At 40.4% G+C, this 14,642-nt stretch overlaps 1 protein-coding gene across 3 annotated transcripts in view; it reads left to right on the top strand.

The window, feature by feature from the left end:
• sez6b (seizure related 6 homolog b) overlaps positions 1 to 14,642 on the top strand; it is a 956,088-nt gene that overhangs the window by 427,519 nt on the left and 513,927 nt on the right. For all 3 annotated transcript variants that reach the window (XM_063031160.1, XM_063031161.1, XM_063031162.1), the window contains exon 3: positions 5,010 to 5,143. In XM_063031160.1, coding sequence (XP_062887230.1) covers positions 5,010 to 5,143 — 134 coding nt within the window. The remainder of the gene's footprint in view (positions 1 to 5,009; positions 5,144 to 14,642) is intronic.

A 14,642-nucleotide genomic window follows, 5' to 3' on the forward strand; every position in this document is an offset into this window, starting at 1 on the left:
ATGTTACAAAGAAGTAGTGGACACCTTGGCACAGTGACCAGCATTCATCCCTGACCTTGTCTGCTGTCTGTGTGGAGTTTCCATGTTCTCCTTCTGAGTACACGGGTTTCCCCTAGCACTCCAGTTTCATCCCACATCCCAGAGACGTAAAGATAAAGATCTTCAAAAATTAGCTTTATTTGTCAGATGTACATCGAAACATAGAGTGAAATGCATTGTTTCCATTAAATCCAATCAATGAGGATTGTCTCGGGGGAAGCCCAAAAGTGTCAATACGCTTCTGGCGCCAATATAGCACACCAACATCTCACTAACCCTTAACCTCACCGTGCATCTTGGGAAAGTGGGCGAAAACTGGAGCATCCACAGCATGCAGCTTAGTAGAGCCATTGTAAAGTTTTCCTGTAGCTTTTAAGAAACTCTTGGAAAGGCACATGGATGATAGAAAAATGGAGGGTTATTTAGGAAGGAAGGGTTAGATTAATCTTAGGGTAGGTTAAAAGTTTGGCCCAACATCATGAGCTGAAGAGTCCACACTGTGCTGTGATGTTCAATGTCAACAACCAAGAAATCCATGTCTGAAAAATTCCCTGGAGACAAGGCCGCTAACTACCTCTTGGTGGTGGTGATTTCATGATGGTGTTCATGGTATTTCTATGGTTTTATATTTAGTAACTTTCCCATTAAGAACTGAAATCTACACCATGAGCATTATAGTGATTGTTTTTTCAAGTAACAGTGACTGGTGATTGAAAATAATATTAATCTAATTTGCTCAGTCAAGCAGATGGATACAATTTAAGATTCATTCTGCGTTCTTCGCAGTAGGTCCAGATGGACAAAGATCAGAAATTTACATAGAAGTTGCCTGTTATTTGTTGAGAACCAAAAACACAGGTACAGAGGATATGTTGCATTTTTGGTACAGTGAATGGTGGAAATCTTTCCTGTAATACTACTGCATTACAAAACCATTGGCACCGGTTAAAATTCAAAGGAGCAGTTTTCAAAACTGTTCTCTAACAATGTCAATGTGAATAATGTGCTTCAGTGAGGTGTGTGCGGCATTTTAATGCAGGAAAACCATTTTAGTTTGAGAGAAGAGGGATTAACCTAAAGCCGGGAACATAGTCGACAAATTTAAATAATTGGTTTTCAGATCCTCTTGAGGTGAGCTGAAATGAGAATGGATTCAAATGTATGAACTCACTTAACCCTAAAGTGCTGGCAGTCAGCTTTTAAAATTCTGACAAGGAACAGATGACTTATTAAAAAGAAAAGAAGTTCAGAGTTTGGCAATCCATTGTCCCCTTATCTGACGCTTTATTGTCCATTTTATATTGCATATCTCATCATTTATTGTAGGTTCTCTCAGATCAGTTTTACTAGCTTCACCTATAAGATACAATATTTCTACAAATATAATTGAAGTTTGAGGTTAAAATAAAGCTTAATGGTGTCAGAAAATGCTTGTTTGTATCATGATTTGCTGTTAGCAAAAATATAGATTTATTGGGCTTTGACTTCTGCTTTCCCAAACTTAAGTTCACATCTGGTTGATTAGGAGGAAGCTGGATAAGCTGCTTGTGTGAGAAGTGAATTGGGTAATTTCATCCCGTGCCCTGGTGAGCATGGTCCAAAAGCAGAAAAACAGCCAGAACTTTGGGAAATGGGAACACTTTGTGCTGAATGAGAGGGATGGTTCCTTGAGGGTAAAGTCAAGGGATATCGAACATTGAACGGTACAAACAGGAAGCGGTCCTTCAGCCCATCACGGTTACACCAATCATGATGCCAATCCAAACCAAACTCATCTGCCCGCACATCATCCATGTCCTTGTGTACTTGGGGTTCCTAACCTGGGGTCCACAGAACCCTCAATTAAGGGTAAGGATCCGTGGCATGAAAAAAGTTGGGAACCCCTGCTCTATACCTTGCCCTTTCATCCCTCTGTCCAAATGCCTTTTAAGTATTACTATCGTATCTGCTTCTGCAACCTCCCCGGCAGCACACCTACCACTCCTTCCTTAAGGCAAAAAACTTGCCTCACCAAACTACTTTAAACTTTACCCTTCTAAATACCAACTAGCTGTATAACCTCACCCTAGGATAAAGAGTCTGCCTATCTATCCTAAATATCCGTCTAATAACCGTCCATACTTCTGTCAGGTTACCCTTCAGCCTCCTATGTAACAGAGAAAACAATCCAAGTTTGTCCAGCCTCTCCTTATAGTTAATGCTCTCGAATGTAGGCAACATCCCGAAGAAACTCTTCTGCACTATCCTTAACTTTTCCACATCTTTCCTATGGTGCAGAAGCCAGAACTGCACACAATATTCTAAATGTAATCAAAGTTTTATACCATTGCAACATGACTTGCCAGCTTTTATAGTTAATGACCTGACCGATGGAGGCAAGTATGCCATATGCCTTCTTTATCATTCTACCCATGTAAATTGTACCCCAAGATCTCTCTGTACATCTTTATTCCTATGAGTCTTCTCATTTACTGTATACATTAGTATTTGTCCACTTGTCCAAATTAGACTTCATCTGCCATTTCTCCACCCAATTTTCTAACTGGCTTATGTCCTACTATATCCTTTGGCAGATTTCCTCACTATCGTTCACTTCCACAACTCCACCACCCTTCTTATTAACTGCAAGTTTACTAATCAGACAACCTATGTTTTCATCGAAATTCGAACTAATCCTTGCAAGCAGCACAGGTCACAAACCTTCAGTCAAAAGTGCACCTCTGTGCCTCTACCAGCTGTCTTCTATGACAAAGTTAATTTCTGATCCATTTACCAGCTCACTATCAATTGGATATGATTTAATCTTTTAGACAAGCCCATCACGAGTGTTCTTGTGAAATACTTTGTTGAAATCCATGTACTCAACATCTGAACGACCCTCATCTATCACCTTCATCCTTTTTTCAAAAAAACCCAATCAAATTTGTGAGGCAGAACCAAGTCGACTATCCCTAAAAAATCTATGCTTTTCAAATGCAAATAAATTCTATATGTAAAAATCATTCCCTACCATTCATTTAAAGCTCATAGGTATATAATTCCCTGGATTCTTAAACAGTGGAATGGCATTGGCTATTCTCCAGTTTTCTTGGATCTCTCCTGCAGCTAATAAGGATACTAAGACCTTTATCAAGACCCCAGCAATCTTCTCTCTTTGTTCCCTCAGTAGCCTAGAATGGGTCCCATTAGGCATTGGGGAATTATCCAGTTTAATGTTCTTCACAACAATCAACCCCTCTCCTGCTTAATATTGGCATACCTGGAACAGCGACATTATCTTCCCTAATCTTACATCATCCATATTCCTCTCCTTGGTGAATACTGATGCAAAGTACTAATTTAGGATCTCACTATCTTACTTTGGCATAAATTCCCACCCTTTTCTTTGACTAGCTATCCTCTTGCTCCTAATTATCACACAAAATCCATTGGGATTCTCCTTAACCCTACTTGCCATTGATATTTTATGGCCCATTTTAGCCATTCTAGTTTCTTGGTGAGGTTCTTAATTCCTTGTTTAAATTATTATTAATGAGAGAAAATACATGTAGCTTTATTCTGAAATTAAGTCTGCCATTTATGATCTGAAGACACTGGAACTACCTAAATTAAGTTATTTCTCGGGGCCGAGTCTTGTGAAGATCAGGGTAAAGTATGGACTTTCAGACTTGCAAAATCATCTCTTGGCTGAAGTTTGGGATTATGACATAATTGTGTGTTTAGGATATAATTTTCTTTTAGTTCAGATGGAAGTTTAGAACCTCTAGTCTGTGACAGTGAATGGATACTGACTGTACTGGCATCAACTTCCCAACACACATGATGCCTGTGGTTCTGTGTGAGCTGCTGGAAGTCCCACACACCAAGATTTGCCAAAGGCCTTCCCTCCAAAAGAGATAAAACTGAGCTCAGGAATGAGTTGAAGTGGTGGAGATATATCATGATATCAATATCCTGGGGGTGAGAGGAATGGTGAGAGGTAGAGGATGTGGCAGGGAAGTCTCTCAAAACAAAAACCTCAAAGCACAAATCTCCTTTAAACATTTTCTCTCTCATTTTGAACTTCGAAGTATTTTCACACACACACACACTGACAAACAACTAATGTGCAAAAGAAGACAAACTGCAACTAGAAAATAAATAATATTGAGAACATGAGTGGTAGAGCAACTATGTAGATTGTGGAATCAGTTCTGGGAGGTTAACACTAGACCTCCCAGTTCTCCTCCTTCTCTTCCGTATTTTCCTTAGTATTATTTTCTTCTTTCCTTTAAGTGTATGTATTGGTGTGTGTCAGCCTTTGTTAATGCCTAGCTTATTTTTCATAAATTCTGTTGTATTTCTTTATTTTCCTGTAAATCGCTGCAAGAAAATGAATCTCAGGGTAATATATGGAAATAGATACGTACATACTTTGATTATAAAACCACTTTGGCTTTGACTTTCAGCTGTAATGCTAGTGGCTGACTGTCCAGCATTTCTGCTGAAATTTGAATTAGGATGTAAATTCATAACCTAGATTATTTTGCTGCCATTCCAAAAAGTTAGGTTGCAGCTTAGGATGTCCTTTGCAATTTTATTTGAATATTGCCACTGGGTGAACTATCTATGAAGGGAATATGTTCATTATAGATTGTATGAAGCAAAGGCCAAAATGAGAAGACCTTAGGTGCAATCTGACGTTAATGTTTCTAGCAGTTATAAACCTCCTCTGGGACTTCTCCATGTTTAATAGTGTAAGGAATAAGCCAGGACTTGCGAGCAAGTGATGTGAAGAACTGATTCATCACAGCTGGAGTCACACTTCAGCAGTTTTACTGCAGTCAGCGGGGACAAAAAATCATTATTGATCTCCATCGTAAACCTGTGCAAGTAGTCAATTTGGTGCAGAATAGAATAATGAAGTGGGATCAAGGGAGACCCAACATTGTTTTGCAGCTGCTAATTCTGTTGTCTTCTTTCTTTTGCAGTTCCTTGCAGTTTAAATTTCACAGACTTTGAGGGTTATGTGGAATCTCCAGAATACCCAAGTCATCTGTTCTATAGCAGCTTGGATTGCATCTATACCATTAGAGTCTACACCGGATATGGAGTGGAACTTCAGGTTAGTTCCTTGTAATCCTGCCTTTGCTGTTAGCCTCTCTACTTCTAAGGGATAGCGATGCATTGACCTTTTATAAACTGTTTTCTCCAATTGTTCCCTGTACTGTGATATCTCGGTTATGTGCCTGTGGTGCTATAGCAAGTACGGTACTGTGCAAAGTCTTAGGTATGTACATGTACAATATATAGTTAGGGTCTAAGACCTTTGCACATTACTGTATGTCTTTCCAGTTATCCAAATAACACTTAATACTGCTGAGCTAGTACAAAGCTCAGTACTCTTATTTCTGTTTTCCAGCAACCTTCTTATTTTATCCAACTGTGAAAAGGTGTTAGGTACCCTAGCCATACATACGTGCCTAAGACTTTTGCACAGTACTGTAAGTTTTTCATTGTACACATGGACTTGCGCATTTGGCCATTAGCTCAACTTTGACTTTGAATGTTAAAATTGTTCTGTAGATGATAGTCAAGGAGTAGACAATAACAACACATTGCCTTCTCTTAACAAAAAATCCCTTACTATTCACTGGTGGAAACAAAATAAACGATGAGGCCTGTAAGTGAAGAAGAACACGGAGAAGAAATGACCACTGCTTTTATTTCAACATAATGCCCTTCGGATCACCCTCTTCCCCAGAATAAATACATTTCTATTTTTAAACTCACAATAAGAAACTCATAATTTTATCTTAAACAACAGGTACTGATGAAGGATATATATGTTACAGTCTTTCAACTTTGGTATTCCTTTAGTTAATATGTTGTACTTGCCACACTTACATGCTGTGTAGCATTTTGCTGGCATTGATAGATTCATACTTTCAAATATCTAATGTTATTAAGTGACCCAGTAGAACAATAATGTCCTCACATGATCTTAATTGATTGTCTGTACCTTGAATCTTTTCATTTACCTTGAAGATGGACTGAACGAATACAAGCCAGATATGAATAATTGGATTTACTTCAGTTAATTAGCATAATCTACAATTGTTAAGATCAGATTCATATTTTAGTCACTAATTTTGTCTATATGTATTTGAATAATGAAGTTGCTGTCCTTCCCCACTTGCCTGATCTAATCTTCTCACAGAATCTGCAAACCCCACAGCCAACCTTTAAACTATATTGCATCATATTTTAATGCAATCTGATTACAAAAAATTAATAATCAATATTTAATCATCTTGCATAGAAAAAGGAGCTGGTGCTTTCCTAGCATATATGATGAATAAACTCTTTTCGGGCTTCCAGCCGGTTACAGGTATCGATTATAACCGATGTTTTGACGGCAACCTCTTCCATCTTCTTCAGGGATGATGCCTGGGCATGTCTAGTCCAGTGGAATTTAAGCTAGACCCATCATCCGTCCCTCCTGATTGGTTAGTCCTCGTTCGGTCAGGTTTCCATTCTCCCACCTTGTTTACAATCGAATTCCAGTTCTTACTTAGAGCAAGACCTGAGGTTCTGACTTAGTTCTTACTTAAGTCTTGCTCTAAGTAAGAGCTGGAATTCGATTGTAAACAAGGTAGGAGAGCAGAAACATGATTAGATGAGAGCTACGCAGTTAGGAGGGATGGACTACGGAGGTATAAATACTACTAGACTAGATATACCCAGGCAACGTCCTTGATGAAGATGACAGAGTGCGTCATTGAGATGTCTGTTATAACGATACTTGTACCCGGCTAGAAGCCCAAGAAGAGTTAAGTCTCCTTGCAGTGTTTCTTTCTAGAGGTATATTTTTGCTTCATATGAGAATATTTATATGTAAGTTTCTGTGTAGTTCTGTTTGGATTGAGTAGTTGGAAAAAAAAAGGGTAAGAGCTCAAAATAGGTCCTTGCTTAGTAAGGATCTCAAAGTTTACAGGGAGAAGGCAGGAGAATGGGGATGAGAGAGGTAATAAGTAAATCATGATGGATTGGTGGAGCAGCTTAATTCTGCTCCTTGCCTTATGGTCTTAAGATATCCAAAACCCATCAATGAATGTATATTTAAATCATATTGATCTTCTATAGCTCCCTCGGCAAAGGGATCCTTGCCTTCTTCATCAGGAGACCCCAGACAGTGCAGATCAGTAATATCATCACTTTCTCACTGACAATCAACATGAGGTGCACTTCAAAGGTGCATACTTAGCCCATTGCTCTATTCTTTACACTTACGGATGTGTGGCCATAAAATCTGTAAATGACACCACTGCTGTTGGCAGAATCTCAGATGGCAAAGAGAGGCTTACAGGAGTGAGATAGAACTGATGGTTGAGTGGTTTGTAAGAACAATTTTTGCACTGGATGTCAACCAGACCAAGGAACTGATTGCGGACTTCATGAAGAGGAAATTGGAAGAACACACATTTGTCTGCAATAGAAAGGGTGAGCTACTTCAATTTCTTGAGTGTCAACATATCTGAGGATCTGTTCTGGGTCGAACACATTGATGCACTCACAAAGAAGGCACACCAGTAGCTATACTTCATTAGGAGTTTGGGGAGATTTGGTATGTCATCGAAGGCTCCAGCAAATTCTACAAATGTATTGTGGAGAGCTTTCTGACTAGTTGCTAAACAGCTTCATATGGAGGCTCGAGTGCACAGGATTGAAAGAGCCTGCAGAGGGTTGTAGTCTCAGCCAGCTGTAATACGAGCACAACTTTCCCATTCACCGAGGACATCATCACAAGGCAGTACCTTGAGAATCAGCATCCATTATTAAAGACCCTTGCCATCTGAGACATGCCCTCTTTTCATTACTACCACCCGAGAGGAGGTATTATAGTGTGAAGACACACACTCAATGTTTTAGGAACAGTTTCTTTCTATCAATCTCTCTGTAAATTACAGTATTGCACTGTACTGATGCCACAAAGCAGCAATTTCATGACATATATAGGTGATAATAAACTAATTGTGACTCTCAGTGCAGGAAATATTCTAGAGTATCACTTGGTGCCTCATTTCAGATTATTCCTGTAAAGAGATTTCTCCAGCCTAAACTTGTTAATTCTTGTGATGACAATGTTTCCTGTAAAATATTAAATTATTTTTCTTTTTCTAGCAGCAAATCATCACTGCAGCAGATTCTGTTGTGATAACTCTTGAGGTTGGAATTGACAAACATGTTTCTGCTAAAAAAAAATAAATTAAGCTTGTTGGATGAAGAATTATTGTGCTAGTGAATGCAATCTTCTATAGTTCTCATTGTGGACGGGTTGATTAGATTAGACATGCTGCACAAGGCCAAGAGAGTAAATGTGCCTGATTTGTAAAGATAGAACTAGATTCTTGATTGGCAGAACTTCCTTTTGGTCGACTTCTGAGATAGGTAGCTGGCACGTGGCACAAGAAAGTAGGTTGGTGGGAAATAATCAGAAGTGAGAGAAGGCAGTTGAATTTTAAGGAAAACATTTGTGAATGTTGCCAGCCTCCTGGTGATCACGAAAGTTTATTTAAGCCACCAAAATGACCCTGGGTTCTTTGCTCATGCATTGTTGCTATTCCCAAGAAAGCATTTCGATGGTTTAAATGTATTTGTGTACAGGTTCTAGCAAGGTTCTCCAAGGCAACATTTTGTTTTCCTCACCCAGTTTTCAAGAACAAATAATTCTGGGCAAGTGAAACTCACCCAAGTGCAAAGTAATGCTCAGGATGTATATGAGTTTGTTGGATATGGCTAATGAAGCAATTTAATGAAGTATTTAATGTTGAGTTATTAATAGTAATTAATGAAGTATTTCAACATTTGGACACTTATGCTGGCTGCAGTGAGATGGAGATGGAATGGGAACAGTTTTTTGGATTTCTGAATGTAAGTTCTACTTAACTGTGTTGGTTATGTCTGACAACATCCCATTCCACAGATACTCGAACTTTCATCACACTGTCACATGACTAGCAACAGTGAATTATCAATGGAGTCAGGTTTTATAAAAAACAAACAAATATTTATTAAACTCTGCTGAACAATAGTGAAAAGTATTCAAACTTAACCGGAAGTTAACTGCTATACAGCAGCTCTGGAACAGTTCTTAAAAGGGTAAATTCGAAAACAGTTCTCAAAGTGGCAAATTCAAACACAGTTTTAACATGGTAAATTGGAAAGTCCAAGTGACTTACACAGTCAATAAGGAGAGACTTCTCTGGAAACGGATTTCTTCGAAGACGTGACGTTACTGCTGATTTTCCAAAGGATTCACGACGAAGGAAATAAAACGGCTTAAAGGAACTGACCTTTTCCTGGCGAGTGAACACTGCACAAACTTCCCTGCTCTTGCAGGAGTTATCTCAGATACAGGTCACCATATTCTGAACGAATCCTCAATAAGGTCGATCCTTCATTAAACCGCCGAACAACTGTAACTTTATTCCGATCCTTCAGGTTCCCGTCCTTCAGTGAGGTCTTCACTCTCCACTACTACTGTAAAGGTAAATCAAAGATACACCAACAAAGCTGGCAGCGATTGGTGAAACTGCCGGCACAACAATTTTACCTTACTATAGAAAGTAGAACTCCACTTTAAAATGAAACTGCGTCATGAGATGAATACACAGCATAATGGAGTAACTAACAAAGCAAACAACAACCCAACTGAAACTAACTGCGTGACACCAGGGGTCTCCTTTTTATACCTGATGTGAACATGTCATCACGTGACCTCACATCGGCGGGAAAATTACATCATGTGACCGCACACTGGTGGGAAAATTACATCACCCCACCATCACAAAACCATTCATCATGGTCATAAGACAGTCACAAGATACCCACAGGATATGTAACAACACTAAAAGATAAGGGTTTGTAAAGGGGGACTTAAACTACCTAAGCAAGGACCAGGACCAGCTGCAATTTGCCTGTTGCCACAATAGGTCTACAGTAAGTGCAATTTCACCGGCTCTCCAGTCAGCTGTGGATCACTTGGACAATAGTAGTACTTGTATCAGGCTGCTGTTTATTGACTACAGCTCAGCATTCACCAGAGTCATGCCCTCAGTTCTAATCAACAGGCTCAAAAACCTAGCCCTCTGTATCTCCCTCTGCACCTGGATCCTCGACTTCCTCACTGGGAGTCCGCTGTCTGTGCAGATCGGAAATAACATCTCCTCCTCACTGACAATCAACACTGGTTCACCTCAAAGATGCATGCTTAGCCCACTGCTTAACTCTCTTTACATCCCGGATTGTGTGGCTGGGCACAGCTCGAACGCCATCTATAAATTTGCCGACAACCCAACTATTGTTGGCAGAATTTCAGACGATGACAAGCAGGTGTACAGGAGTGAGCTCTATCAGCTATTGATTTGTGTTACAGCAACAGCCTTGCACTCAATACCAGTAAGCCCAAAGAATTGGTTGTTGACTTCAGAAAGGGGAATTCAACGGACCTGCACAAGTCCTCATGGAGGGATCAGCAGTGGAAAGTGTGAGCAGTTTCAAGTTCCTGGGTGTCAACATCTCTGAGGATTGAGCCTGGGCCCAGCATATTGATGCAATTACAAGGAAGGCACATCAGCATCTATATTTCATTGGAGTTTGAGAAGAATCGGTATGTCACCAAAGATGCTTGCAAATTTCTACAGATGTACCATGGGGAGCATTCTAGCTGGTTGCATCACTGTCTGGTGTGGAGGGGCCTCTGTACAGGAATGGATAAAGCTGCTGAAAATTGTCAACTCTACCAGCTCCATCACAGGCACTGGCATCTCCAGTGTCCAGTACACCTTCAAAAACTGAAGCCTCAAAAAGGTGGCATCCATCATTAGGGACTCCCGTCACCCAGGATATGCCCTCTTCTCATTGCCACCATCAAGGAGGAGGTATGGGAGCCTGAATACACACACTCAAAGTTTCAGGAACATCTTCTTCCCCTCCATCATCAGAAGACTGAATGAATAATGAACACATGAATACTACCTCAGTTTTCCCCCTCTCTTCCTGCACTATTCATTTAATTTATTTTTATTCTTACTGTTTTTATAATTAGGTATTGTAATGTACTGCTGCTACAAAACAACAATTTTTACAACACATGCCAGTGATATCAAACCTGATTCCGATTCTGATTCAGATAATAAAGAGATGATTGACGAGTCAGATGCTAATTTGAAATTTATTGAAAGAATAGATTAAATGAGACATGTCATGAGTAACCTTGCACTCAAAAATTAAAAGATGAAGCCATTGCAAAGAAATAATTTCAAGATTTGATAACTAATGATGCTCTGTACCTTGAAAGCTGGTAAAAGATGACTGGTGCTGAAATTCTATATCTACGATTGCAAGATCCTTCCGAAATAGAAAGAAAGTCGATTTGTTTTGGATAACAGTATTTGTACACCATTGCAAGAAAATCAATATACATTCTTGCTCGAAGAAAGATAAAAGCAGAAGGATTATGGGCTTCCTTCAGTGAAATGCTGGAAAGTTTGTGGACCTTTTTATAATCTTTGAGCATCCTAGTTTATGAATGTGACATTTCTAATGTTAGATAGAATATTTCACAAAAAATATTCATAATTCTAATCAGTATTCTGTCTTAAATCTGGGTCTGTTCAAGAAAAAAAAAATGCATTAATCTTTCCAACACACTGTGTGTCTTAGTGTGGAAACTGAATTTAAAATCAACTTCAAACAAGAATCCAGACCCTTCAAGTGCCAAATGTTAGAAACTGGCCCAGAGATTAGTAGTGGCTGATTTATTTTTGGAATGATTTATTTTGTAAATAAGCTTTTATGAAGTCTGCTGCAATTCTTTTTTTTTTAAGGGAATATGGTGGGCATGCTGGAGAATTCAAAGGGGAATTTTCGAAAGAAAGAAAACTGTATTACAAGAATGGAGCAAAGAACTGAAAGAGTGAGACTAATTGGATAACTTTTGGAAGAGCTGCAAAGAAACAGTGGAATAAGTGATTTTCATCTATACAAAGAATATACGTATGAATGTAGAGAAAGCTATTAGGTCAATGAAATAGTCATCAGCTCCTGTATTGCATTGTAAATATCTTTAGACATTCTTTTGATAGTTCAGCCATTAGCAGCCAACTGCAGATTGAAATGGTGGTGAAAGGCCATCAACTTTGAAACATCAACTCCCAATTCAGTCGTCGATGTAGTGAAGGAAAAGAGGGGGACAGATACCAGTATAGGGTTGGAACATGGATTGTTCCATAAAGCCAATGAAAAGGCAAGCATAGCTGGGACCCATGCGGGTGCCCATGGCTACACCCTCAGTTTGGAGGAAGTGGGAGGAGGCAAAGGAGAAATTGTTAAGAGTAAGGACTAATTCCGCCAGACGGAGGAGAGTGGTGGTAGAGGGGAGCTGGTTAGGTCTGGAATCCAAGGAGATGTGGAGAGCTTTGAAACCTTCCTGGTGGAGGTTGCAGGTATATAGGGACTGAACATCCATGGTGAAAGTAAAGCGGTGGGAGCCAGGGAACTAAAAATCATTGAAAAATTTCAGAGCGTGAGAAGTGTCACAAACATAGGTGGGAAGGGATCGAACAAGGGGGGATAAAACAGTGTCAAGGTTTGCAGAAATGAGTTCGGTGGGGCAGGAGCAAGCTGAGACAATGCGTCTACCTGGGCAGGCAGGTTTGTGGATCTTGGGTAGGAGGTAGAAACGGGAAGTGCGGGGTGTGGGAACTATAAGGTTGGTAGCAGTGGATGGGAGATTCCCTGAGCTGATAAAGTTGGTGATGGTGTGGGAGACAATGGCCTGGTGCTCCTTAGTGGGGTCACGATCGAGGGGTAAATAAGAGGAGGTATCCGCGAGTTGACGCTGTGCCTTGGCAAGGTAGAGATCAGTACGCCAGACTACAACATGCTCTTCCTATTTTAAAGAAAGAGGCTTCCCTTCCTCCATCATCAACTCTGCTCTCAAACGCATCTCTCCCATTTCACACACATCTGCTCTCACCCCATCCTCCCACCATCCCACTAGGAATAAGGTTCCCCTTGTCCTAACCTACCACCCCACCAGCCTCCGGGTCCAACACATAATTTTCTGTAACTTCCACCACCTCCAACAGGATCCCACCACCAAGCACATCTTTCCCTCCCCCCTCTTTCTGCTTTCCGCAGGGATCACTCCCTACGCGACTCCCTTGTCCATTCGTCCCCCCCATCCCTCCCCACTGATCTCCCTCCTGGCACTTATCCTTGTAAGCAGAACAAGTGCTACACATGCCTTTACACTTCCTCCCTTACCACCATTCAGGGCCCCAGACAGTCCTTCCAGGTGAGGCGACACTTCACCTGTGAGTCGGCTGGGGTGATATACTGCGTCTGGTGCTCTCGGTGCGGCCTTCTATATATTAGCGGGACCCGAAGCAGGCTGGGAGATCGTTTCGCTGAACACCTACGCTCTGTCTGCCAGAGAAAGCAGGGTCTCCCAATGGCCACACATTTTAATTCCACATCCCATTCCCATTCTGATATGTCTATCCACGACCTCCTCTACTGTCAAGATGAAGCTACACTCAGGTTGGAGGAACAACACCTTATATTCCGTCTGGGTAGCCTCCAACCTGATGGCATGAACATTGACTTCTCTAACTTCCGTTGATGCCCCACCTCCCCTTCGTACCCCATCCCTTATTTATTTATTTGTTTGTTTATTTTTTTTCTTTCCCTTTTTTTCCTCTCTTTTTTCTCCCTCTGTCCCTCTCACTACAACTCCTTGCCCATCCTCTGGGCTCCCCCCCACCCCTTTCTTTCTCCCTAGGCCTCCTGTCCCATTATCCTCTCATATCCCTTTTGCCAATCACCTGTCCAGCTCTTGGCTCCATCCCTCCCCCTCCTGTCTTCTCCCATCATTTCGGATCTCCCCCTCCCCCTCCTACTTTCAAATCTCTTACTATCTCTTCTTTCAGTTAGTCCTGACGAAGGGTCTCAGCCCGAAACATCGACTGTACCTCTTCCTATAGATGCTGCGTACACTAGCGTTTTTTGTGTGTGTTGCTTGAATTTCCAGCATCTTCAGATTTCCTCATGTTTGCGTATCTCAACCGTTTGCTGGTTTTTGTTTTACATATTTTGATATATTGGTGTTTATTTTGAACTTACTTGTGAACTTAGAATCTGAAAGTTACAAAAATCTGCACTTACTGGCGCATTTTGGAAGAAAAGCTTTTTTACAATCTCAGACATTATTTTTAATTATTGGAATAATCGAATATAGATTGGCGCATTCCAAAACATTCCAGCATTCATTTCCATTTCAATATTCATATACTGCATGAATTATTTGCTCGTGTTATGTAGATATAGAATGTAAATATAATCAAATTTCATTCATGGTTGTGCTAGTGAATGCGTTTTTGGATTGTTCCATGTGAATGGGCTGTTCAATTTAGGCATGCCAAAGTGAACCGGAAGATACAAGTTCAAATTTTACAAGTAGAGAATGAGGTAACACATTGACAAAACTTCTTGAAGATATTGGTAAACCTCTCTTCAAATAATATTTTGAGACAAAGTCTTTGGAATGGCATACTTTG

Source organism: Mobula hypostoma, chromosome 23 (genome assembly GCF_963921235.1).
Source record: "Mobula hypostoma chromosome 23, sMobHyp1.1, whole genome shotgun sequence".
Classification (NCBI taxonomy): Eukaryota; Metazoa; Chordata; class Chondrichthyes; order Myliobatiformes; family Myliobatidae; genus Mobula; species Mobula hypostoma.